Below are 25,464 nucleotides of genomic sequence, written 5' to 3'. Positions count from 1 at the left end.
ATTGCTAGTATCACTCAGCCCTCTGTGAATAGTAAACAGCCATCAGTGTGCTAATGATCCATTGTTAGGCTGATGGTCCTTCTTGAGCATGTGATCAGCTGGTTTTGGTTGTCAGCAGCAAACTGGTTGATCCACTCTGTGAAGGTGCTATTTAAGAGACTGAGCTGAAAACAGCACCTCAGACTGAGGAAGTCTCTTGGATGAGAGATGAAACGTTTCTAGATTTTTTTGCTTTGCTTTTTGTTTTTTTGAATGTCCAGAGGACCAAATTGAACTTTTTTGGGTATGTTAGAAGCTGATCCGCTGAGAAAAACGAGCTCTTATTCTTCCAGGATTGTGACAAAATGACCAACGTTAACTGGAAATGTTTCCTGCACTGAGGATCATAATAAATAGTAAAGGCAATGATTCCAAACATTTATAATTCTCAGATATGCAGTTTATGCTTGTTTTTTTTTTTTTAAGTTGCAGTGTACAAAATGGTTTTCCATGCGTTTTAATTTAGTTTGTCTTTTCTTTTAAACTTTTTTGTTTGTGTTTGTAGACAAATTTATGTGCAAATAAAATGGTTGACAATGGGAAAAATAAAATTGACTTTGTCCATTTTTAGTTTAAAATAGTTTAAGATAATAGTAATAATTTATTTGTGATATTGTGCACTTAAATACCGGTAACTTTGTTTCTAATTTTAAATAATTTGTTGTTACACTGAAGGATCATTAAATAAATTTTAAGATTTTCTTTGAAAATGGTATTTCTGGATAAATATTTCAATAATAAATAGCTGTTTACTAATATTACTCAAATCAAAATCTGAATCAGCATAAGCGCTGAGATTCCAGTATTAATAAGGCTCCAACACTTCCATAGTTAAGGTCAAATCCAACATTTTAAAGATGATAAAACGTTGCTTCTATTTTTAAAGAGTAAACCCCTTAACAAACTTACTCTGCTCATTTTATTTTATTTTTTTTCCAAATTTACTGCTTTCATCCAGTGAGGCTGCTGTTACTGCGTCAAGAGATAACCTAAAGGTAGATACATTATACTGATGGATATGAGGATGCAATTATATGTTTGCATTTGCTTAAATAATCATCGTAATATATAGTCTATAGCAGGGGTGTCAAACCTACTTACAAAAGGGGGCCAAAATAAAAACCTTTTTCAAACTAAGGGCCGGTTTCAGAATCTACATCAACTCAAGTTAAATACCCAACATCTTTTCTTGGTTGCAGGTTCATCAACAAGTGTTTGATTGGTCTCATTTCACATTCTCAGTTGCACTTTAGACATCATAATCAAAGTTTACTGAAAAAAATTAAAGTGATAAACGTATTTTACATTTAAAATAACATCTTTGGGGCCAGATAAGATGTCAACGAGGGCCACATTTGACCGCCGGAGCTCGAGTTTGACACATATGGTCTATAGTGTTGTCTGAGTTTGTGTGTCCTATGGCATTACAATGAAGAACCAAGAAGAAGAAGAAACATCTTTTTGCACCTCATTTCAGTTCATTGCTCCCTTCTATCTAGAGAGCTACTCTGTACTCTTGATAATTCATTTTCTATTCTGCTTCCTACGAAGAAGAACTCAGCTTCCTACCTGGCTGGCGTGTAAAGTCATTTTTTATTTAGCTCATGTGTGATTCTAAGAAACTCAGGTATACTGTAAAATGCCTGAGTTCAGTCATAATATTGATGGTTCTGGAAAGCAATCTGTAATTCATGAGTGTTTGACACATTTCACAACCTGACAAAGACCCTTCAGGGATCAAACTGTGTTGATGTATTACATCCCATCGGTTGGCACTGAGCTTTATTTGAGCTTAAAAATCAACCAGGCTTGACAGAACTGTGAACACTCCTGACGCTAACAATACGTTGTAGTTGATGCTTTTCTGGTGCAACTGCATGACATATTTGCCTTACACTTACAGCTTTGCTGCTTTCAGAGCTTGATGCAAAGCCATTCCAACCCTGCATCTCTCTTTTTGGAAATGAAACTATCTCTACAAAATTATGTCACGATGAGCTTCTCACCTCAGATTCGTCTGTGGCTTCCGCATTTGGCTTCGTTCCCTGAAACAAAAAACACTGAGATAAGTTGCAAAATTTGAAGCTAATAACACTTAATAAAGCTAATTTAAGAATGATTTATTGATAAATAGTTATAAAGCTAAAGTAACACATTTAAAACGAGTGTTTTCCGCGTCACAAAGTTGTCTGATAACACACTTAGTAAAATCTAAATATTTACCAGACATTATTTTATAATGGAGCAACAACATTAGCTAGCTAGCTTTAGCTTCAAAGCTTACCTGCTCTTCCACTTCCGCCATTTTGATACTAAACAGCGCTACATCCGATGCTTATTAAATCCCACTATATTAAACTCAATTTAATCTTCGGTGAAAAATCGCTTCCAGTTAAAAGCGGCCACAAGATATCACAACAAAGTCGTGTTTTTGTCGAAGCTTCCTTCTTGTCATTTGTTAAATCACATGACCGGGTCCGGACCGTGAAGCATTATGGGTATTAGAGTATTTTGGTTGAAGAGACGACGGGACAGTCGGAAGAGTTGACAGCCAGCCAGGTAAACGCTGCAGTGTGTGTTTATAATTAATTGTATCTCAGTTTACGCACATTTAAAAGTACTGTTGAAGTTAATTTCTAGGTCTTTTAAAGTTTTAATTTTGTATTCTTTTTTTTCTGTCCGTCACTGTGTAGTTACGCTAGGTGTGAGTAACGTCAAATAATATCGTCATAGAATTTAAATGTGTCTAACTTTACAAATTGTACGGTTTCGTAGTGTAATTAACGTTGAGAACAACAGTTTTGAAGCTTTTTATTGTGTGATTTTGATTTTATTTTCTTAACTCTTCCTGTTGTGAAGTAAAGTTTACACAGCCTGCTAATTGACAGACACTAGGGGTTTCCTAGGAAAATTTCCAGGGGCTCAATCAATCAAGGGCTCTGGTCTCTGAAAATAATTTTCATCACAGACAGGCTACTCAAAAATATAATTATTGGGCAGATAATAGGCTAAATGATAAAGAAACCAATATAAAATGAATAATATTTTACTTTAAAAGATTCCACAGACTACTATCAATTTCTTAACATTTCTCTTCTTTAATTATGTGGCTAGTAAAAAAGAAAAAGGCATTAACCCAGGAGTTATTAGCAAAACTTACAAGTGCTGCTTGTGCAGAATGGACTGTTTGATATAAATTACTGACATCAATAAACATTTGGACTAAATTCTTTAAGCGCATAATTACACAATGCAAGACGTTGATAAATGTAATTTATTCCCATCATTGACAAAGGGTTGGTTGGAGCAGAAAAGGTGGAGAGTTGTCAGTTCTCGTTGTCATTTAGGTCTTCTGGATTCCAAGATAATTTTGAAGATTTGTAATTGCATTGCATTGATACTTAACTCTACTTTGTGTATTTGTAGACATTCCTGGACCGTACAGATATTGGTCAACTCCCCTGGTCCTTTGTCACTCTGCTGACAGCTACTGCTCAGATGAATGCCAAAGGTAAGATGTGCCTCCTTTTTATTGAGATTGTCTCACACCTCCGTTATTTCTCATCCATCCTCAGGAGAATCTTAATGTACTGATACCAAGGGAGATTTTTTTTTTCTCCTTACAATCTGCTTAACAACGATTTATTGATTGCTGCTTCCACCCTCACAGAGATTACCGATCCTTTTTGGGAAATCAGATTTTCACACCTTTGGTGATTGTGTATGTGGCACAGGTCTCCAGAGGCGATGTGAGGGGAAGCTGACTTTGGGGAGCAGCTGTTTGAATCTCTTCAGTGTCACTCTTCTGCTGCCAATGGTACGTCCAGCAGATAGCTCATGATTCTCTGCCACTCTTTTCATCACTTCATATAGTTTTGCAATATTTATTGGTTTATAAGCTGAGTTTGATTCCATATATGCTCATTCCCTTTCAAACCATTAAAATCCAGGGTGCGCTTTTATTCCATAAGCATGCGGGAGCCCCTCTAAGGCATAAAGCATCTCTAGACAAAAAAGGAAAATAATAAAAACAACCCTTGCTCACATAGGAGGAGTCATATTAGTGGACCGAAAGCTTTGATGCTCCAGAATGTCAGCTCTGCGGATCGATCCAGTAAAAACACACACACACACCTGACCAATCAGAAGTGCCTATCTGTTGTGAACCTGCTGGGCACCACGGTTTACAAGCTTCAAAGAGCTCCTTTTAATACACTGCTTTGATAGCCCTCAGCCTTCACTGACCCACCGACCATCCACTGGGGAGCGTTTTAGCTTTAGTGGAGGAGAGAGCCGTAACTGTTGATCATATTAACAAGCTCAAAACATCTGCTAAAGTTCTGACTATTTTCACCACTGACTCGCTCCACTAATTATTTAAATTACCTACTTAGACAGAAAGAATAATGCAAATGTATCTCTCTGTGTGTGAATTAAAGAAATGAACATTTGCATGCATAAGAGGCATTTTGCCATATTTTCAAATAGGATTATGAGGAGTTATTAAAATATAGTAGGAGATGCATGGCTCAACAGTTTAGTTAATAACCCTAAGGGGGAGACAAATCATCACCTACCAGGTTATATTAGATGTCGGATCTGAGCGTTAACCTGCAGTAAATTTATAGAAACATTTATTTTTGTTTCAGTTATATTCATAATTATTGTGTACCTAATTGTTTAAATTTCTATTTTTCTATTAATGTTAGGTCATTTTAAATAGTCAGAGCAATTCTGTGCTTTAGAGATGGGGCAGAATAACATGTAACAGCACCATGTTTGCTTATTTCAGCATAGTCACGTTATTTATTGTAGCTTTTCTTTTTTTAAATTTACTCTGAAAAAATAATTCAATATTTAATGCATGCTTTTCTGGCTGATATATCTTATATTTATTTATGTTTTTGTCCATGCATCGAGCAGCTTTTGCCATAAAAACTTACAAGGAATTGTAAATTATTTGATGTAATTCATTTTAAAGTAGCTGCTAAGTCATTCACATCTGACACAGATAATCACTTTTTATTGCCTACAGCTTTTTTTTTTTTTAAAGAATTGCCAGTTGAAATTTTAAAATTTATATTTAGTTATGCCATTACTACCAAACATTTACTTTTTTTTAATCTTCTAAAGTAGTTATGCTTACCCAAACCAACCAACGAGCCTCCATTTTAAGTAAAATAAATTTGTACAAAAAGACGTATACTTTCTCAATTTATGCTACTGAACATTGTATTAATCCTAGAACCAAAAGCTTGAAGATTAAATTTGGGTAAATTGTGAGCCTCTGTGTTTCAGGTTAGTGGACAAAGATTTTCCATAAAGTTCAAAAGTACCATGGAAGCGGTCCTAACAATGTTCATGGTATTTATTCTAAGCAGGTTTACGTTGTTCTGCCAGAAAAAGTCAGAAAGTTGTCTTAAGACTTACCTCTATAGTTTTAATTTGGTCCTTTATGCAATGTGAAAAATGTGGATCTGCATAATCTTAAATAAATGTAATCTGATTATAAAGACAAGTCAGGAAACAGATAAAAAACTGATTTTTGTAATAATACTTTATATTTAAAGTATTTGTTTTATCAAAGGAAAGAAAATCTTTTGGATCATTTTAAATGCTTAAAGTAAACTTTCCTTTTAGTTTGTGGAGTTTGTCTGGAGGAGAAACGCCAACGGTCACATGAGTGAAGATTAAGTTTCTGTTTGTAAAATGCACACATTTGCCTCAACTACCCGCTAGCTGGGAGAGAATTAGAACATGGGAGCTGTAAATACCAAATGTTTACATCATAAATCACTGTGCATTAAGATTAAAGTTATAATTAATGTTGTTTTTTGGCTGGTCCTTCACCCCTCACCTTGTTGCAGCGCTGTCAGGACCACCAGCTCTCAGCACGTTTACCTGATGACACTCAGGACTTTGCTAACTGTCCTGCCAATGGCCGTATTAAATGAGTATGAGTCATACATCAAGTTCTTTTTTCTTGTATTTGCAGTCTGGGCTGTGACCACACTAAATGAACAAAGCACAGAGAGTTTTTAAACACACATTCAAGCTCATATTTATTGCTTTATAAGAGATTTCAGCTTAAACTTTAAAAAATGAGGCTATTCCATTACATGTGCTTAAAACCAATGATGGATGGATATTTAAAAATACATGTAATTAACTAAAATAGTCTTGAAACGTAATGTGAAGGAAATAACATATTTGCTGACATGATTGCAAATAGGTAATGATGTTTTTTTATTTATTTTTGGAAACATTATCTGCTGCGTAAGATGGTGAGAGATGAGTTGCCCTCTTATCCTGGAGCCTCAGAGGCCAGGGGAAGATTAGAGCTCTGATCTCATTCCCAGCACTTGTTTGGAGTCTGTCAGGAAGAGAAATGCCAACATTAGAGAGGTACCGCCACACTCCTGATATGATGAAATAAGGAGAAAAGGGAAAAAGATGGAGGGATGGACAGAAAGGACCCTGCCCTTCTCTGAGGTGTCAGGAGCTTGTTTATTCTATTTTTCATTGTAGCTGCTAGGGCAAAGATTCCCATTTTTCCTTTATTCTTTCCCCTCCACCCCCTGACAAAAACCACAGCTCTCATTTTTTATAGGTCTTGCAAACTCTCATGCCCCAGTGAAAATTACATTGTGAAACGGTGGAAATTTCAGGGCTGCCTGTGCTCTCCGCTGTCCCTCTGAGCTTTCAAACAGTCAACAGACTGTGAAGAATAAATAATAAAAAACTATTGATTATTTTGATGACTGCAAGATTCAATTAGGTATTAATTTTGCCCTCCAGTGGACCTATCTAGCAACTCAAAGGGGAAGGGGAGGTGGGGGTGGCCCCGAACGCATGCATGCAGAGTGCGGCCGAGCTCAGACAGAGGGGAAAATGTGTTTACCTCGGCGGGCAGAGCAGTGCATTGATGTGCAGTGTCCCACATTTAAGTGCTCCACGAATGAAGCCCTGATGACTAGTGACATTGTTACCAGGGATATAAGTATTGACCAGTCAGCTCACGTATTGTAATGACAGCTTAAACTACTTGTATTGATTAACATTTTCATAGATTATCATGTGTCATATCAGAAAGGGCAGATTCTCGTGATGGGCACATTAAAAAGGCCCCTCTGGGCAGCAAATCATCGACCACCCTGATTGACACAGGAGGCCGTTGATGGGTGCAGGGGTACGATGAGGCTCACCCCCTCTTCTTTCCTTTCGTCCAAATAAATGCGCTGGTCACCTGCTCTCTGCTTAGACATATTTAGGTTGGACTTGGTCCATAAATAAGAAAAGGGGTCGTAGTTTTGCTGCTGTGTGTCTGCGTCTCGGAGCCTGAGGTGGGGTGAACACTGTCTGAGGAGCTTTCTAGTCTGAAGACACAAGGAGGAAGAGACAGAGGGAGTAGAAACGGGAGGGAGAGCTTGTCTGCAATGGAGAGAGAAAAGGGAGGAGGTGACATCTCTGGGATTTTTGTTGTTGTTGGAGGTTACCTCAGGCTTGAACCTGTGGTTGCCAAATAGAAAGGAAGCTGCCTCTAAATCTGAGGGAAGTACATTATAGCTGGTCCGTATTTTAAGGGGCATGCTTTAGCTGCTTTATTTTTTTAATTTTTCTAAAACTTCTTTTTATCCGTTTCCTGCTTGTCGAGGTAAGACAAATTCAAAAAGTTTTTCTTTTTATTAATATCAAAATGTATGAACTGAGTCTTGCAGATTTTAACTGTAGGCATTTATAACACAATCTAAAGTGAGAACTTTTTTAAATTTTCTGAGACAATGTTTTCATCATTCGATGTAGATTCTGTTGTTTCCACACAGCGTTAAAAGATGAAACTAACTCATTTAGAACCACACGTGACTTCTTGTTTAGTTTAAATGTGGCGTGGTTAATTCATTTTATGTCTCCAGCTGTGTGAAAATTGATCAAATTGTTTACTTTTGCTCATATATTTCCTTTAAACGCAGAATTTGAATCACGTCATTCATCTGCCCGTGGACCTCATTGTAGGTTGCTGTCAGCTTAGTGTTTGCTGAAGATGAGGAACATGTCAGTAGTGATGAGCCCCTTGGAGATGGATGTATCACCTTTTTAGGACTGCAGGGTATAATGGTAAAGCCACGCAATCCGTAACAGTTCTTCACCAGGCAGCAGCCGGCAGTATCAGTGGGATAGCACCAGGCTCAGATAAAAGAGGGGAGCTGAGGAGGGAGGGAGCAGAAGAGAGAGGGAGAATGATGAGTGAGCAATAGGAAGGAGAAGGGTAGAGAGAGAGTAGAGGCATACAGAGGGAGTCGCTGAGTGTGTAACGCTGAAGCACATCTAACCAGGGGCTTTTTTTTTTCTTCTTTTTTTTTCTCCACCCTGTTTCCTACCTGGTCCCAGCTCCATCCAGGATCCAATGATTACAGGGCAGCTGAGCAAGCCGCTGCTCTCCCTGCGCAGCGACATGAGCGCGGCAGAACTCCGAACGAACGACAAAGTGGCCACTCCAGAGAGCGATTTGAACGACGAGCCCCTGCTCCTGCCCTCTGAGGCCACGGACAGAGAGGGCACTCCCAACAAGCTTTATGGTAAGTCCAATAAAACCTCACATCTGATCAGTCTGCTGGTGGACTGAGGTGTGCTTCAGGCAGCAGTGAGTGGAAACGGGAGCTTCCAGAGGTGGGACAGGTGTGAAATCAGGCATCAAACTAAATGCCACAGTGAGCAAGTTGAACTCAGTGCTTTGATGTAGACATTTGTGTTACATTGTTTCATCCACTTACATTTTTAAGCCTTCCTTTTCTAAACTGGTGCAGTTTGATATAATTAAATTGGCTAAAGCCAAAAACAGGTAATCCAGTTTCACTAAAATTTAATTGCACCGTCACTTCCTAATACACACTTAATAATTTTAAAGCCTATTTAAAACTAAAGAATGATGTAGCAGCAACTTTGCACAAGTCTTTACGCATGAAATTGTTTAAAAAAGTTTACCTGATTTGTAAAAAATACATTTTTCCTGTCAGTAAATTGTTCTTAAAGTCTGGCTGCACAGCTCTGAAGTCCTCTTATACTGCGTACGTCATCTTAAACTTTAATTAACGTAATTTTAACATGACCAAAAATAATAAACATACTGTTTAAAAACAAAAAACGGTACAATTTTGAACTAATTTATTCATAAATTATAAAAATGTATATTTTGTCACTAATTTCATTAATTTTTATATATTGTTGGTTTTGTTCAATTAAAGGTGTATTCCTAATTAAATAGTTCAACACCATTACTCCTGATTGTTTTTGTTATCTCCTTAATTAGGTGTTAATCGGGTGTTTGTGTCTAGATGAATGCATTTTTCATAATTAAAATTAATCATGTGGACTAATTCAATTAAAGAGGCTCGTTATGAATCAATAAACTCAATGATTGAAAAAAATCATTTAACAGATTCTTTCATCGAACTTGCATTTACAAAGATGATTTAATTATGAATCTTTTATTTTATGGTTTTTGTTGGAGACACATCAAACTGAAAGTTTTTATGAACCTAAATCATATTAAGATATATAGTGTGTAATGTTCACATGCATTTATGTGGCACAACACACATGTTACATTTGCTTGATTACAGTTTTTAAAAATATAATTTTTAGTTTTTTAATGTAATTATAGCCATGTTTGTGTGTTTTAAGCTAATTTACAAAAGTTGATTAACAAGAAACACACAAAAAAGAAACTTAATCTGATGAACTGAAATAATTTACTTATTTTACCATAATTCTTGTCATTTGTTCTCTTTTGATTCTTCTTATGTATTTCTGAGGTGTTTATACAGAAGCCTCAAGATTTAAATATTAAATAACTTGTAATGGTGTGTGATTATTAGTTGTGTTTCTAAGTACCGGTAAATGTTTTTGTGAGTTAGAGATGTTGGTACGTAATATTTTCATGTTGTTTTGAATTTACAGGGAAATAAATTGCATTTTATGTTTTAAGTTTAGTCAAAGTAGCTCAAGTGTATAATTCATTTTTTAACTGTGTGCATTGAAAGTGGCAGAAAATTGGACAGAGTTCCTACTGAGCCTGCCAAAAATATGTGCACAAAATAAAATGGGAATTTGGAGGTGTGAAAGTTAAATATTCCTCTTTAATAAGTTGGATTTTAGTTGTCTTTTAAATTATCCTCTTAAGAATTACCAAACAAGAACTGAACTGTGTAGAGTCGATCTCAAGTGTTGCAATTTGCTTTAATAAGCATCAACTTTTTTCCTTTTTGATCACTTTTGATCTGACTCCTTTCCTTTTTCTCAGATGCAGCTGCTTTTTGTTCCTTCTCTTCCTCTCTCACACTTTTATGACGTGGTTTTTATTTTTATTGACCCTAACTGTGTTTGTTCACTTTTAATTAAAAAACGCACTGGAACGAGTCGGATATTTCCACAACTTTAGGAATGTGATCGTAGGAAGCTTCTGATGGACTGTGGCCATTTTGAGCCACTTGCATCTGTGGAAGCTGTGAGTTTTGGGGGATGGTTGTCTCTGCCCGGTGGCAGAGCCTTGGGCTGTGCCAGCAGCAGGTCTGGTCAGGGAGCCGCTGCACAGTCAAGTCGTGAGGAAATAGTGGGAAGATGTTGCAGAGTCGTGACCTCTGCTGGCGGGTACAGGGGGGAGGAAGAGGGGGAGTGTCGAAGAAGAGAGACTCAGCATTTCTCTTTATTTAAAGGCTTCCAGACTCAAAAGTGTAATGATGCTTTTTGGTAATTAGGAACTTGTCTCCTTTTTGCAAAGGCTGTTTTGATTAGGTAGGTTTAGTTATGAACATAAGTTAACAAATATTCTGCAACAAGTTAAATCTTTTCTAAAAAGAAAAAAAAAGTGGCAACATGGGCAAAAGTTGGACTTTCTGATTATTCAGAATTTTTTTTAATCTGTCAGGAAAGAAGTTGAAACTGTTTTGTCTTTAAAAAAAAGATGCATACACGCTGTACAATTTATTTTAAATTACGGGTGGAAATTATTGACACGATTGAAGGTAATTTGTTAGTATTAATGTTAGCCAAACTTTTACAAACTTTGCACTTCACTGTTTTTTATTATTGTGATTGTCAGAAGTAACGAGAACAAAACTTGTAAGTTTAAAGCAGACTTGGATTGTTTAGTGGTTGTTGTTGTTATGTGGTTCTGAAGTGAACAAAAGCCACAGTATTAGCATTCGTGTTTTTTTTTTTTTCTGGAATTGTGGGTAGAAAACAAGAGATGATGCCACATTTTGAATCTTTGCTCAGATTAAAAAAAAAAAATAACTGCTTTAGTACTACCAAAAACAAAATCTCTTTGACAGAGTGCTCCAGTTTCATAAGTGACAAACCCACAGACCAACACATTTTTACCATACAAAACAAAAAACAGAGCGCTGAGAGTTTCAAGAAAATTAGCACGATTTGTTCTTTTAAAATCTGATTTTTGTCTGAATCATTCATTCTGAAAAATCTTCTCCTAATGCAGTGATTTTTTTTTTCCATTCAACCTTTATTTAGACAATTAAATCCCATTGAGCCTCGAGGACTCATTTACAAGAGAGACCTGATTTCAACAAAGAATGATGACAATGGACAACAGCGACAACAACAAATGGTCACAAAAAGTCATACAGATTTTATTTTTTATTTTTTTTACAAATAGGATGGCTAAAAAAAGAAAAGTAACAAACAGCTAGATTCTAAGGCGAATGTAGAAAACTAAAAACAGGAACGTGATGTAGTGATTTATTATGAATCACTAAATTAACAACAGTCTGTAGAGTAAAACTTCTGATTACAGTTCTTTAATTTAAATACAACTTTTGATAAATGTTTACTGAAGTTTACATTTTAAATAAGCTTTGCATATTAAGTGTAACAGCTACATTAAAATTGTATTAAATTAGCCTTATATGGACTCAGTTTGCCTCAGCTGTTGAACCTGACAGCGATAAATGTCTTTAGCATTAGTGGCTTGAAACTGTTTATATAGTAAGTGTCTTTATGTGAGGGAGAAGTCACCCAGTTGCAGACAATCGTAGTGCTCATGTTTGTCTACAGTGTATTGTCAACCTTCTACAGCCTCGACATGCTTACTGCAGTGGTGAAAGGGTCATTCTCCTAAAAGCTTGCCTGTGCAAATACTCTTCCACTTCAGGTAACAGGGGCTACGAGGCACCACAAACATCTCGCTGCCGTGTATTTATTCCAAGTAGAAGTGGACATTAGGTGGGAAAGCTGTGGTTAGTGGGGCAAGCAATTTTTTTTTTCTAAGGACGAGATGGTGTGGATGCCTACAGTTTCTGTCTTCTCTTCTCAAGCAAATCTCCCCCTTTCAGACATCAACAGACAAGATAATAAGACACTCAGAGCACAATTCTGTATTATATTCAGCAACCAAAGACTCATCTCTTGTCAGTTTGCATTTACTCTCCCAAGGATGTGACGCTTCTATCATCATGCTGTCAAAGAGAGCCAGGCTGGAAAGACAGGAGCACTCATTTCATACACTTACTGTCTGCATGAAATGGTCTGCACTTATACGGATTCTGCCAAAATGATGGTACATTTTCACAAAGGTCACCTAGAGATCCCCCTTCCCAAAAGAGCAAAATGAATTCTCACTGATTCGTAGTATTGGAGGTCATTCAGGAAAAAAAATCGCAGCTCGCATGGCACAACTGCTCCCATAGTTTTTTTTAGTTGTCTTCAGACAGTAGCTAAATTTACAAATTGTGCTGCTGTAGTAAAATGTATTGTAGATGAATTATTTAACATTTTACAGAATTAGAAAAGTTTCCTTCTCATGTCTTGTAGTGTTGAACTTGTTTTACGATGCAAACGTTTCCTCAGACATTTTGTTATTTTGTGATGCCTGTATCACTTTCAGTAGGTCGAACAAATCTGGCACTCCTAAAGCAAAAATAATAGAGACAGTACAGATCTTTTGAAGTTTCCTTTTGTGAAACGTTTGTGAACAAACAATGTCTTACCTGTTGTAGATATAGCTGTTAGAATAGTCTTAATGAAGAGTAATAATATTTAATTTTGTTTGCCTTGATGTACTAAACGCTAGTCGTAGCTGAGCAAAGACACCACCTTAAATAAAATTCAACATAAAATTTTCATAAGAATTCACGGGAATGCTATTTTATAAACTTTTACATCAATGTCAGTTATAATTCGCATGATTGCAAGAACTTCTATTGCTCGTTGCTACTGCAGCTGCTTGTGTGTAGCTAACGTTCTAATGCAGAAATGACAATGATAGAAAGGCTTATGAAATAACATTTATGATTTTGTTTTTTGATATAGGAGTTGTTTCATGACCGCAGCCATCCCCTTTAGCCTGTGCTTTCTTGGATTAGCCGTTAGCTCATGAATCCAGTCATGGTCAAACTATTTCTCCAAACTACAAAACACTATCTACATCAGATAAGATAATCGTTTATATCCTTTTAACAAAACCTCACTTCAAAAATTTTGAATATAGTAATCCAATGCTTCTCAATTATTTTCTTTTATGCCCCCACCCCCAGGAAGAAGTAAACATTTCGCAACCCCCAAATTCTCCGCTGCGACTGTAAATAATATAATTTGTGTATAAAATTGTTATAAGTACACCTCTGCATAACATTGTATCCTTAACATTAAATAAAACAAAAAAGAAAAAATAATAGATCAACTTACAACAAAGAATAACTTTATTAACATTTTTAGTCTGTAACAGAAACAACTTAAAGTGCATCACTTTGCCTAAAAAAAAACTTAAATCCTTATTTAAACTGTAATTTTTGACAATTTGATACCATTAAATATAATCAATAAATAATAATACAGTAAATTAAAATTGATAAGCAACATTAACTTAGGAGCACGATATATATATAAAGCACTTTGAACCATCTGATACTGAAAAAACTAATCAATAAATAATAAATTCAAATTGATGAGAAACATTTTAACTCAGGAGTGTTATATACAACACGTCAACCTACAAAACAAAAATGAATAAAACGATTTGTGCTGATTATTTTTTGAAAATCAAAATAAGGAAGTCAGGATTAATAGGCTACAATGAGCACACTCATCGATAAAACAAAAAAAATTGTCAACGCGAAAGAGGAAAGGGGGGCAGGTGTCGCTCTTGCTTTGAGTTTACTCTTTGTTACATGTGTGCTATGGGTGACGTCCAGAGCATCATAAAAACAGCAGCAGAGGTGTCGAAGTTGTTTATTTATCATCTCGGCAGCAGAGGGGAGCGACACAGTTCAAGCATGGCTCCCCAAACGACAAGACAGCCATATTTGTTCACAACTTTATTATTAAGAAACCTGAGAGATATGAGCAAACTACTGCCAGAACAGAACGACAAAATGAGAATGGTGGGGAAAAGAAGAAAAAAAAAAAGACTCCTTGCAGCAAAAAAGCATGTTCCCCGGGGTCACACACGCCTCCCCTGGATTCGCCCCGGGCCCCCCCAGTGGGGCGCGCCCCGCTATTTGAGAATGACTGCAATAGTCCCTCATTTATCGCGGGGGATCTGTACTCTGAAGCCCCATGATAAGTGAAAAACAGCGAAGTAGGAATAGTAGTACGAGTAGTAAGTAGTAGTGTGTGCGTATATATTTATGTATATGTATATGTATGTATATGTATATATATATATATATATATATACTTTTAAGTTGTCATCATCAACCGTGCATCACATCATCAAAAGATTCAGAGAATCTGGAACAATCGCTGTGCGTAAGGGTCAAGGCCGTAAAACTCTACTGGATGCTCGTGATCTCCGGGCCCTTAAACGTCACTGCACCTCAAACAGGACTGTCACTGTCAAGGAAATAACATAATGGGCTCAGGAATACTTCCAGAAAGCATTGTCAGTGAACCCAATCCACCGTGCCATCTGCTGTTGCCAGCTGAAACTCTACAGTGCAAAGAGGAAGCCATTTCTAAGCAAGCTCCACAAGCTCAGACGTTTGCACTGGGCCAGGGGTCATTTAAAATGTAGTGTGGCAAAATGGAAGACTGTTCTGTGGTCAGATGAGTCACGATTTGAAGTTCTTTATGGAACACTGGGACGCCATGTCATCCGGACCACAGAGGACAAGGATAGCCCAAGTTGTTATCAACGCTCTGTTCAGAAGCCTGCATCACTGATGGTATGGGGTTGCATGAGCGCTTGTGGCATGGGCAGCTTGCATGTCTGGAAAGGCACCATTAATGCAGAGAACTATGTTCAGGTTCTAGAACAACATATGCTCCCATCTAGACGTCATCTCTTTCGGGGAAAACCCTGCATTTTTCAACACGATAATGCCAGACCATATTCTGCAGCAATCACAACATCATGGCTACGTAGGAGAAGGATCCGGGTACTGAAATGGCCAGCCTGCAGTCCAGATCTTTCACCTATAGAGAACATTTGGCGCATCATAAAGAGGAAGGTGTGATAAAGAAGGCCCAAGATAATTGAACAGTTAGAGGCCTGTATTAGACATGAATGGGAGAGCATTCCTATTTCTAAACTTGAGAAACTGGTCTCCTCTGTCCCCAGACGTCTGTTGAGTGTTGTAAGAAGAAGGGGGGATGCCACACAATGGTAAAAATGGACTTGTCCCAACTTTTTGGGGATTTGTTGACGCCATGAAATTTTGAAACAACAGATTTTTCCCTTAAAATGATACATTCTCTCAGTTTAAACTTTTGATCTGTGATTTGTGTTCTATTCTGAATAAAATACTAGATGTTGGCACCTCCACATCATTGCATTCAGTTTTTATTCACAATTTGTTTAGTGTCCCAACTTTTTTGGAATCCGGTTTGTAAGTATGAAGGAATTTTAAACACTTTCCAAACTCTTGCAATATTCTAAACAATGTTTCTAAACTCTAAATGCTCTAAAAGAGCACAGCATGTCATGATAACAACTCTCTGCCTCTGCTGCCATCTGCCAGTGCTCTTGGCCACGCCCACTTCCCCACTGCAGAGCAGAGATATGACATGCTACAGGAGGAAGCTTCTCCTGCAGCTGTGGGCTGCACACAGGTGCAGCAAGTGCTAAATAATTTAAAATAATTTGTTTTCAATAAAAATTCTATGCTGATCTTGCGGCTCATCCATCAATCAGCCATTTGTGTGTCATGTCCAATCTTTTTTTTTTTTAAACGTGATAGAGCGAGTCCGGGAAAAACGAACCGCAGAGTACCGAGGGACTACTGTACATTCTGTTGAACTTGAATGTACAAACTTTACATTTTAAGTTTTTAAATACCCTGTTATAATAAATATTATGTTTCCACAATAATATGAGTAAGAAAAGATAAAGCTTCTTACAATGTGTTTATTTCATTTTCTTTTGTAGAAATCATTAAATTTCACTGATTTCTTGCTTCTTTATGTACTTGGTGCTGGGTTATATGTTGGCTATCGAACTCTCTTTTCTGTTAGAATCTCTCCTCTACACTCAGAGACACAAACACACATGGCTGGAGGCATGAGTTCTTATTATTTTTGTGTAATCAGCTTAGTGAGAAAGATGCATGTTGGGATAGGGTGCTTGCTGATGCAAAGAGCCTTCTAATGTTGTGTGGTGGGGTTAAGTAATAAAGTAGCACAAACCCATGGTTAAATGGGCCACAGTAAGTAAATAAGACTGGGTAAAGTAGACTGAGGGGGGAACAAGTCTCTCCCCAGGAGGTGGATCTCATTATGAGGATTTCAGCTGTCTGCTCAAACTTGAAAACAAGCTTAATGCATGCCTATAAAGCAGGTGTAATACATTTGCTAATGTGCTTTCTGTGCCCTTGGCTACAGCAACACAATCACAGTATGGAGGACAGGGAGAGAGGATGAGTACAAAGTGGACTTCTTGTTTTCATAAGAAAACAACAGCAAAGGTCATCGGGTTTCATCGATGCTTGTTTATGCAGAAATGACTTTGAGCAACACATAAAACTTCAAAATAACTGACAACATATTTTTCCCTGTTGTTTTTTTTGTGTTTAAGGTTAAGAAGATTATTTTTGCCTTGACTTGGGAAAAAAAACTCTCCAAAGAAGAGAACAAGTTCTATAGGTGGACAGCTGTGGAAAAATAAATTGAATTTTGCTGTTCGTTTATTTTAGGGATGCACTTCCTTTAAGTGGGGAACTAATTTTCATAAAAAAAGAAATGTGTAGCATGCACTCTATAACCAATATCAACATGCCTTTCATGTAGAGCTAACAAAGAGGGATCTCGTCTACAGGCCCGGACACGGTCGGTGTTGTTTAGGCGTAATTGGAACTGCAAGGGTCACATTTTCAGAATAGAAATTACTGTCTTGTCTTTGACTTGTGTGGCGTGAACCAGAGATGCATCCCACAGCCCTCGTGTCCTTCACAAGCCTTTATTATTTATAACGTTCCCTCTTTGAGCAATGACCAGTACTAATGCATAACCTTCTGTCCTTCTGGCTGATTCGCTTCCTTTGAAACCAAAGATTGAGGCAGGCGAGGTGGGTGTGTGGTGGATGAGGCAGGGGTGTGGGCAGGAGAAGGGGGAGCAGTGAAGATCCAGGCTATCGAGAAGTTATTATGTTTTTTCCCTTTAGATATTGGGTTGTGGAATAACACTGTGAAGCTTCCCTTCTCTTGAATAAAGTTATATGCTTCAAAGCAACACTGTTTCCTGATGTTCCTCCTTCCATTATTAGGCTGCTCCCCCAGAATAATATGATGGGCCAAGTTGAGGTGTCATCATTACCACAACAGTTACAACTAAAGTACTTTTCTAAAAATAAAAAAAACCCTCCTAGATCAACTTTTTTGGGCTCAGTTTTAGTTAGGATGAAATATGTTTTTGTACAGCCCGTATAACTCCACAGTGATTAAACCTGTGCTGCTGTGATCCATTATTATACCTCTACGGCAGAAGAAGTCGGCGTAAAGGAGGGAGGAGACAAAACTTTGAGGGGCAAGGGCTAGAAAGTGGGACATAGGCTGCATTAGTGCTGGATAGCCTTGGGGGTCCAGGCTGATGTGTTGGGCATGACATGTGGGTGTCTAGTCCCCCACCCACACACAAACACATACTGCACTGGCTCCTATGTCCTGCAGCTGACCAGACCACGACTCGATGTTTCTTTTAAGACCTGTTAACAAATTACAGATGCGTGTTTAAAGGTTAATGTAGGAAGAAGAGTGGTCTTTTTTTGTTGACTTTAGTATTTTTATTGTTTTTTATTTATTTTTAATGGCAAGTACATTTTGGAAATCAAAATCCAACAGTATTTAGCAGTGTTGTGTAGTACTGATCATTTAAAGGATTTAAATAATCGACTCGTTTTAGCTGAATCTGTAGAGGCGTTACAAACCGCTCATTGCAATGTTTATATGATAAAACTTGAAATGTCTTGTTGTTTTACCGAAGCAAAAGACCTACTTAAATCCCTCACACAAAGAAGTACAGCTACAGATGTTTGTGGACTTTCTGCTTTGCAAAATACTCTCATCGTTGTCACAAAATTTTAAATCCAGATGAAAAGGGAGACAGAAGAAGGCCTTTTTCATCACGGGGTTGTGGACTGCAGGCAGCAGAATCCTATTTACAGCAAATATCGTTTAAGTAATTTCAGGGGGAAAGCAATAGTGAAGCAGGCATCCCCTAAAAGGCTTACAGCTCTCTAAAGCTAGTCTTCATCACAGTGCCCCACCTTTACAGATGGCTGTAAAAGGATGAAGAATACGTTGAGTTGTCATTTGCTTGTTTTATCCCCTAGCTAATCAGGTTGACATTGCTTCAGGAATGAGCCAGATGCTCTGTAACAGATGTGCTCATGTGCAAAGTGTCCAAAGTCCCTTGTGAGGATGAACACAAAAGCCCTCTTTTCCCCTTTTCCTCCCTCATCCTCCTCTCCATCACACCATCCCCGTTTCTTGACCTTTGAAATGGGCATTGCCTCTTCTCACCTATTTACCTCCCTCTGGTCCCTCTTGTGCGTGTGCTGCTTCCAGCTCCACTCCAACATCAAGGGAGAGACAGGTAAGAGCTGTAGCAGAGCACTCTTGGTGTCAGAGAGTGCTCTGCTACAAGTTTACATGAAGACTTGTGGCCGTTAGTGAGAGCTCAAGTGTTGGAGACATTGTTTGCATTCAGATTGCTCATGGTGTCCAACGGATTACATTTTAAACGTCCCACCAGTAGAAACATAAAAACGTTTTTTTTTGTTGCCCGTCCTTTGTCTTTGCCCTCTGTCCTCTGAGTCTTCTCTCCTTTGCTTCAGGCTTAATGATCACCTCAGAAATAGTCACAAAGCTGCTGAGGTGTAAAATCCTTTCTGTTCATGGCACCACCTCGTGTGTAATTCCCCATCTCCATAATTCCACTTTGAGCGAGAATAATGAATGAGATGGATTTTTCCTCCCCTGTAAGGTCTGCAACCTTGCACGATGAGGAATCAGGTTTTAATGTTGGAGGCCCGGGGAGATTGCCATGGCCTCTTCTCCCTTTTGCCCCACACTGCACTCTTAATTAAGGAAATGACAGTTCTCCCTGCAGCAGAAGCTATAATGTAGCTAATAGTGTTACAGGCAGACACTCAAAAGTCAGTCTCTGGTGATTTTCTATCCCCAGAATCACTATTGACCTCTCCCAAGCAGCCTCTCCACCTTAGCCTCTAAACAGAGTATTACTTTGGCCCGTAGGGAGCCATCTGACTAAGAGCACTGGAGTTATTGGCAGCAGATTATGCCCTGTGTTATTGTTGAGGGCTTTGGTGGGGGTAATGAAACCAAGCTAAATCACAGGTGATTTGGGCTCTCCTGCATTCTACAAGGAGTTAACTAAATCACTTTAAAGCTCATACTTCATATTATAGGCAGTTGTCTTCAACGCAGCACTACATGTGTGTGACATTGTGTTGTGGTTTGTATTTCACATTGTTTGAGAGACGAGACTGACAGTGAAATGGTCTGTCTGCCCCAGCTTTTGTAGCATCACATCAGCTATCCAAGTGGTATTAGCAAAATCAATGGTCAAACAATCTGGGACAAGTGGTTGTGTATTGATGGAATAAACTTTGTGTATGATGTGGCTTGTTGGGCCCATCCTTTACGCTCCAGCAGCAAACATCAATGCCCTAAATCGACAGCGCAACACACTTATAATAATGAAAATTTTAATTTTGCTTTTTATTTACCACTCACTACTGCATGATTTTCACTCCGTAAACAATTGGGGATGTGATTAAAGTATGGTTATAAAATCTTATTAAACGTAGAATTATATTTATGGATTAGATTTCAAAAGAAAAAATGACAGACAACATCTTAATATCAAACACATGCACTCAGCCAGACATTTTTCAAAAGGCCCATTATAAAAATGGAGGCTAGCTGTTCATTCTGAATAGGCTGAATCGTTACCAGGCCCCTCTCCGTACATTTGACAACTTACATAATGCATTTCCACTAAAATAGTTTAAGTGTTAAAGCTTCTTTTATGGACAAAAATTGATTCATAAATGCACCGAGGCGAAAGCTAACGTGAACACAAAGCTTTCAATAACACCATTTCATACAGACTGTCAATGTATGAAGCGGTTGCATTAGACAAGGTGCCATGCTGATTGCTTTATGAAATCCAGGCTAATTGTTTAGTGGTGTAGTCCTTGGGGCACCCTGCATTAAGACGGGCTGAATGAAGTCAAATAAATATTGCTCTTAGCACCCCCCTTCACACACACTTACACACAAGGCCTTCAGACTTGTGTTGCATTGAAAGTCGCTCTCCAGTGGCCACTTTGATGATCAATGAAAGAGAATTTATTTGGCAGCGAATATTGGAAATATTTCCATGACACAAGTCAAACCAAATTGGTCCCTGCACCCTTTAATAAATATAATTAGTTCACTTACATAAAAGAGTATTTTCACTGTAAATGTCAAGTTACTGTCAGACTGAATAGGATTTGTGGTCAAGGTCATAAAGACATATATTTAAGGTGCTTTATTTGATCAGAATAAAGTTATGGTTAAAGGGCACTGTGCTGCATGCTCAATAATCCAGGTAGATAAATCTAATAAGGTGAAGTCAGGTCCTCTGGACGGATTCTTCTTTGTTGAAACGTTTCGTCTTTTATCCAAAAGACTTCTTCAGTCTGAGGAGCTGCAACAGCCTCACTCTTATAAGCAGCATGGTGGATAAAGTTTGCTGGTGACAGCCCAAACTAATTGCTTGTTCACATGCAAAAGCAGAAACATCAGCCTAATGACCGATTAGTGCCCTGATGGCCACTTGCTATTCACAAAGGGCGGAGTGATACTTGCAATAACAGCAGCTCAGGAAATTTTAAAAAGAAGATATGTAGCCTGAACGCCTTACATAAATGTAAAGCTATGCTGAATCTGAGTTGCCTGTTCTTTCATCCGTTTGGCCTCTTCTTTCATCTCTGTTCACATCAATATATCCATTCAGTCCATTTTATCCACCGTGTGACCTGTGTATATTCACCACATCAAAGGAATGTCTTTTGAGTAAAGGTTTGATCGAGATATTTACTTTCCCCGCTAGTCTGTATGCAGTATTAATCTATTTGGAAAAGCATTAGAGAATCATTCTCATTTGATAAGTAGATTTTTTTTTTTTTTTTAAGAAAGGTAAAGCAAAGCAAGTACAAAGATTCTAGTAATAAAAAAGTGAAGATGGACTCCCTGGGTACTTCTGCAGTCATCTGTTTAATATAGTTAAAGAAATTACACAGATCCACTGGGGGAAGATGTGCATGTGTATTTATTTATTATTGATTTTTTTCTTCAGTGATAAACATGTTATCTTTACAGATATTTGCAAGGGGATGAAGCCGGCTAAGATATCGTGAAATGATGTGATGAAAGGCATCAAGAAATCGTTACGCAGTAGGTCTCTCCCACTGCTTATCAGATAAAATACATTATTCACAGCCAATATCTTAACTTAAATCATCAGCTTTTTGTCTGGAGCTTATTGATGATTTTCTTTAGCTGTGCTCTTTTGTTATGAGTTGAAAATCCTCATTTTGCTAATTGACTTTGTTATGGTGGCAACTGGATAATTCACTGCCTTAAAGTTGCTCAGTAGCTGCACTGGGTTTATTGTTGTTATCACAATAGCTTAGGGTCTCAGTATATAAAACAGAGTGGAGAAAGACGGGACTTGAATCTGATAGCATCCAAATGTTAATACCTTCTTAATAGAGACTATTTGTATGAAATCTAGTTCAGTAACCTTTTATTTTATATACTTAGCTTGAATCTTTTGTTTCTCATTGACTCCAAAACAACTATAAAATTGTTCTGATGCATTTGGATTGAGCTTAATTCCAGATACTGAGTGCACAGGGTGGAGCCAGGCATAAAGTGATCTGTAATTGGTGAAATAATTGGTGAAAAGAGACTGGCTTGTCAAAACAGCGCAGGCGTTGCGAGGCTGATAAGCGAGAGGATGTGGACCTTTATCGAGAAGCAGGGCCATTGAGCCAGAGGTAGGAACCAGCTAAAAAGCAGGATTCCCCTTGGGCTTTCACATCAACCATCAAATGCTTAAGGTTCATTTGGTAGGTCATGTCATTCACCAATTATTTGGATTTTATGCAAAAATGAAATGATTTTAGTTGGCGGAGAGGAGTTTAAAATGTACTACGTGAATATACTTGACAGGCAATGAGATGTTGTTGAATGGAAAGTTTCTCATGAAGATCCAGAAACTTGTTTATCCATGTATAAAAAGGCACAATGCACATAGCATTTATTCTTCAGTGAAAGCTGAGATATTCCATTGAAGAAAATCCATCTGACAGTGGTGATGTGATTACATTTTTTTAATTTCAGTGACAAATATTGTGTCATTTAAGGTTTTTGTGGCCTTCAAAATGCATTTCTGTGTCATGTTTGGCTTGATTTAATCTACAAAATAGATTTTAAGAAGGGGAAAAAGGAGTTGAGTGAGGAAGGTGGTGCTTTTAATGGGTGGTTCTGTTGATTTTGTGTGTTTTTAATTATGCAAAATAGGGTTTCCTACTAAAATACAAACGGCACGTTCATTCAACCTTTATTTATACAGATTAGTCTCACTGAGTCATGAGGACTCATTTACAAGAGAGACATGTTTTAGTCAAAACCACAGATAAGGTGCACACAACAGTAAACAGCCATAAAATGCATACAGAATGAAAAGTAAGTAAAAATAGTGATAGAAAACAAAGTAAAGTCAAGTTACATTATCAAACAAGGTAAAAACGCACGTGACCCTTGTTTTTAGAATAAAGCGTCATTCTTCCATCTGTAAATTGACTTTGTAGTTCAAGAGCCATGATTAGTTTTAAAATATTTTAATTATTTTAAAATTATTTATAAATTATTCTAAAAATGAGGTTCCTTTAGTTACCTACATGCTAACCAGTTCAATAAAAGTTATACATCTAATAGTGATTTTAACTTTATATAATGTTCAGACCTTTAAGTATTCAGTTTTACACTCTGCAGAAATGCATAAATCCAACAGCGCTCAATATTTTTTTTAACTTACAAAGTAAATGCAAACCACTGCTAATTGAAACTAACAAAAGTAATAAATTAAACATATTTTTAAGAAGAAACATATTACTGAATCCTGTGATGTATGAAAACACTTGGCATGAAATTTGTCCACCAGTATATTTTTTACTTCAAGCACAAACCAGAAGAAACTGAAACGTGAAACATTTGTCATACTTTAGAAAGATGCCAGTGGAGGAAAGAAGCTTCCAGTATCTCAAAACTTTTTAAATACATTTTATTAAAGAACTTTTCATAAAAATATGTTGATCAAATGTAGTTCACCCTACCACTCTTTGGTCATCATTCAAGAAAAAAAAATCTTCTTTTGTAAAATCATTTGATAAAATAACTCATTCTGCATTTTTCTGTTGTCAGTTCCTACTCATTGATTGTTCATACGGTTACATTTAGATGTTGTACTGATATTAACATGAAAAGACTCATTATTGTGAAACAGGTAATGACTTTATGCTGTATACAAAACACTGCAATTTCCACTTTGTGCAATTAGCATCATGCCCTGCATCCTATTATTCTCTATATTGTGACAGTGCAGCTCAAGCAGAGGATCCCCTGATGATGCCTATATTAGTCATTTGCAGTCAAATGTGTTTAATGTTAAACGTTTAATACAGTTGGTTACATAAAAATGTTACAATAAATAGATTGTCTATAGGTAAACTATTTGTTTTAAATTAAAATCTTAACCAAAAGCAAGCAAAATATGTTACACTTTTACCTTTTGTACAGTGTAAAATACACAAAAAGCATTACTTAATAGATTTGGCTCCAAATGAAAAACTTGTTTGAAGGACAACCTTGTGTAGATTTGTTAAATCAATTGTTAGTTAATAGAAAACTTGAATCGTAATGGGTCTGGGAGTAGATCCTGAATTAGCATTTGACAAAAAGAGCAACGTTGTTTATAATGGCAAATAGTTCTGCAGGTGTCCGCACCTCATTTTAACCAACTTCTTTTTTAAGACATGATTCCTCTGAACCATGCACCTCTTTCATCTCTCTATCTGTGCTCTTATTTGTAATTTTTTTTTTTGTAAAACAAAAATCAATAAGAGGCTCTTTTCACTGTGTTCACAGTTTTCTTTTTATTTTCCAAGTGTGATCAAATATATGTATTTATCTTGAATATTACAAAAGCTCTAATTTTTTGATGCGTCACACACCACTTTTTGGCTCAGCTGGTATTTAGCAGATCTTAACAAAAAATTCCTTCAAACTGAGAAAATGAGGCACTCCTAAAGTATTTGTGTGAACACTGTGGTATCGTGATCTTAATATCATAGAGGTACAAGTTTAAGGGTCAAATCAGCCTTTCAGAGCTCTCAGTGCAGCCCGCACTGGGTTTGCTGCTGAGAGATTATGTGAGATAGGAATTGCTATGATAACCAATAATCTGCAGCCTTTATTTTCCCTGCAGCCATCAGCAAGCTTATTATCATGTCCCTGTCTGCTCCACTCCACTCTGCCCTCATAGCAAACAGGTCTAATTGTGTCTCATAGCTGCAGGCTCGGAGCAGAGGAGAGAGGGAGCTTAGATGAGTGATGCTCAGTGATGTAAATGGCTGAATAATATGGCCCAAACGTTTGTGGTGGAGCTCTATCTCTCTGTGGTAATCTAGGCCATCAGGGACCCGCCAGTATGCATCATCCACCATCAATGAGTCTCTCTGCAGGTTTGTAATTTATTCAGTGCCACAGTGGTTATTGATAAAGCACTTAAGTACAAATTTCCCCCCTCTTTTCCAGCTGCCCTCCTCTTCTCAGTGCTGTAGAATCACAGCCTGGTATGTCCTCCGTGTTTATCTACTCGTAGTGTCTGTGCTGATCTCGGGTT

General features: G+C 37.4%; 1 protein-coding gene across 1 annotated transcript in view; it reads left to right on the top strand.

The window, feature by feature from the left end:
• Nucleotides 1–3,847: 3,847 nt before the first annotated feature.
• Nucleotides 3,848–25,464, top strand: part of pou6f2 (POU class 6 homeobox 2) — a 95,425-nt gene continuing 73,808 nt past the window's right edge. The window contains exons 1-2 of the mRNA XM_037694416.1: nt 3,848–3,856; nt 8,428–8,615. Of these exons, the coding sequence (XP_037550344.1) occupies nt 8,444–8,615 (172 nt within the window). The 5' untranslated portion in view covers nt 3,848–3,856; nt 8,428–8,443. The remainder of the gene's footprint in view (nt 3,857–8,427; nt 8,616–25,464) is intronic.

This window comes from Nematolebias whitei, chromosome 20, assembly GCF_014905685.2.
Source record: "Nematolebias whitei isolate Nwh7 chromosome 20, NemWhi1, whole genome shotgun sequence".
NCBI classification, from domain to species: domain Eukaryota; kingdom Metazoa; phylum Chordata; class Actinopteri; order Cyprinodontiformes; family Rivulidae; genus Nematolebias; species Nematolebias whitei.
The sequence above is the reverse complement of the archived record's forward strand: the minus strand, read 5'-3'. Positions and strand labels throughout refer to the sequence as shown.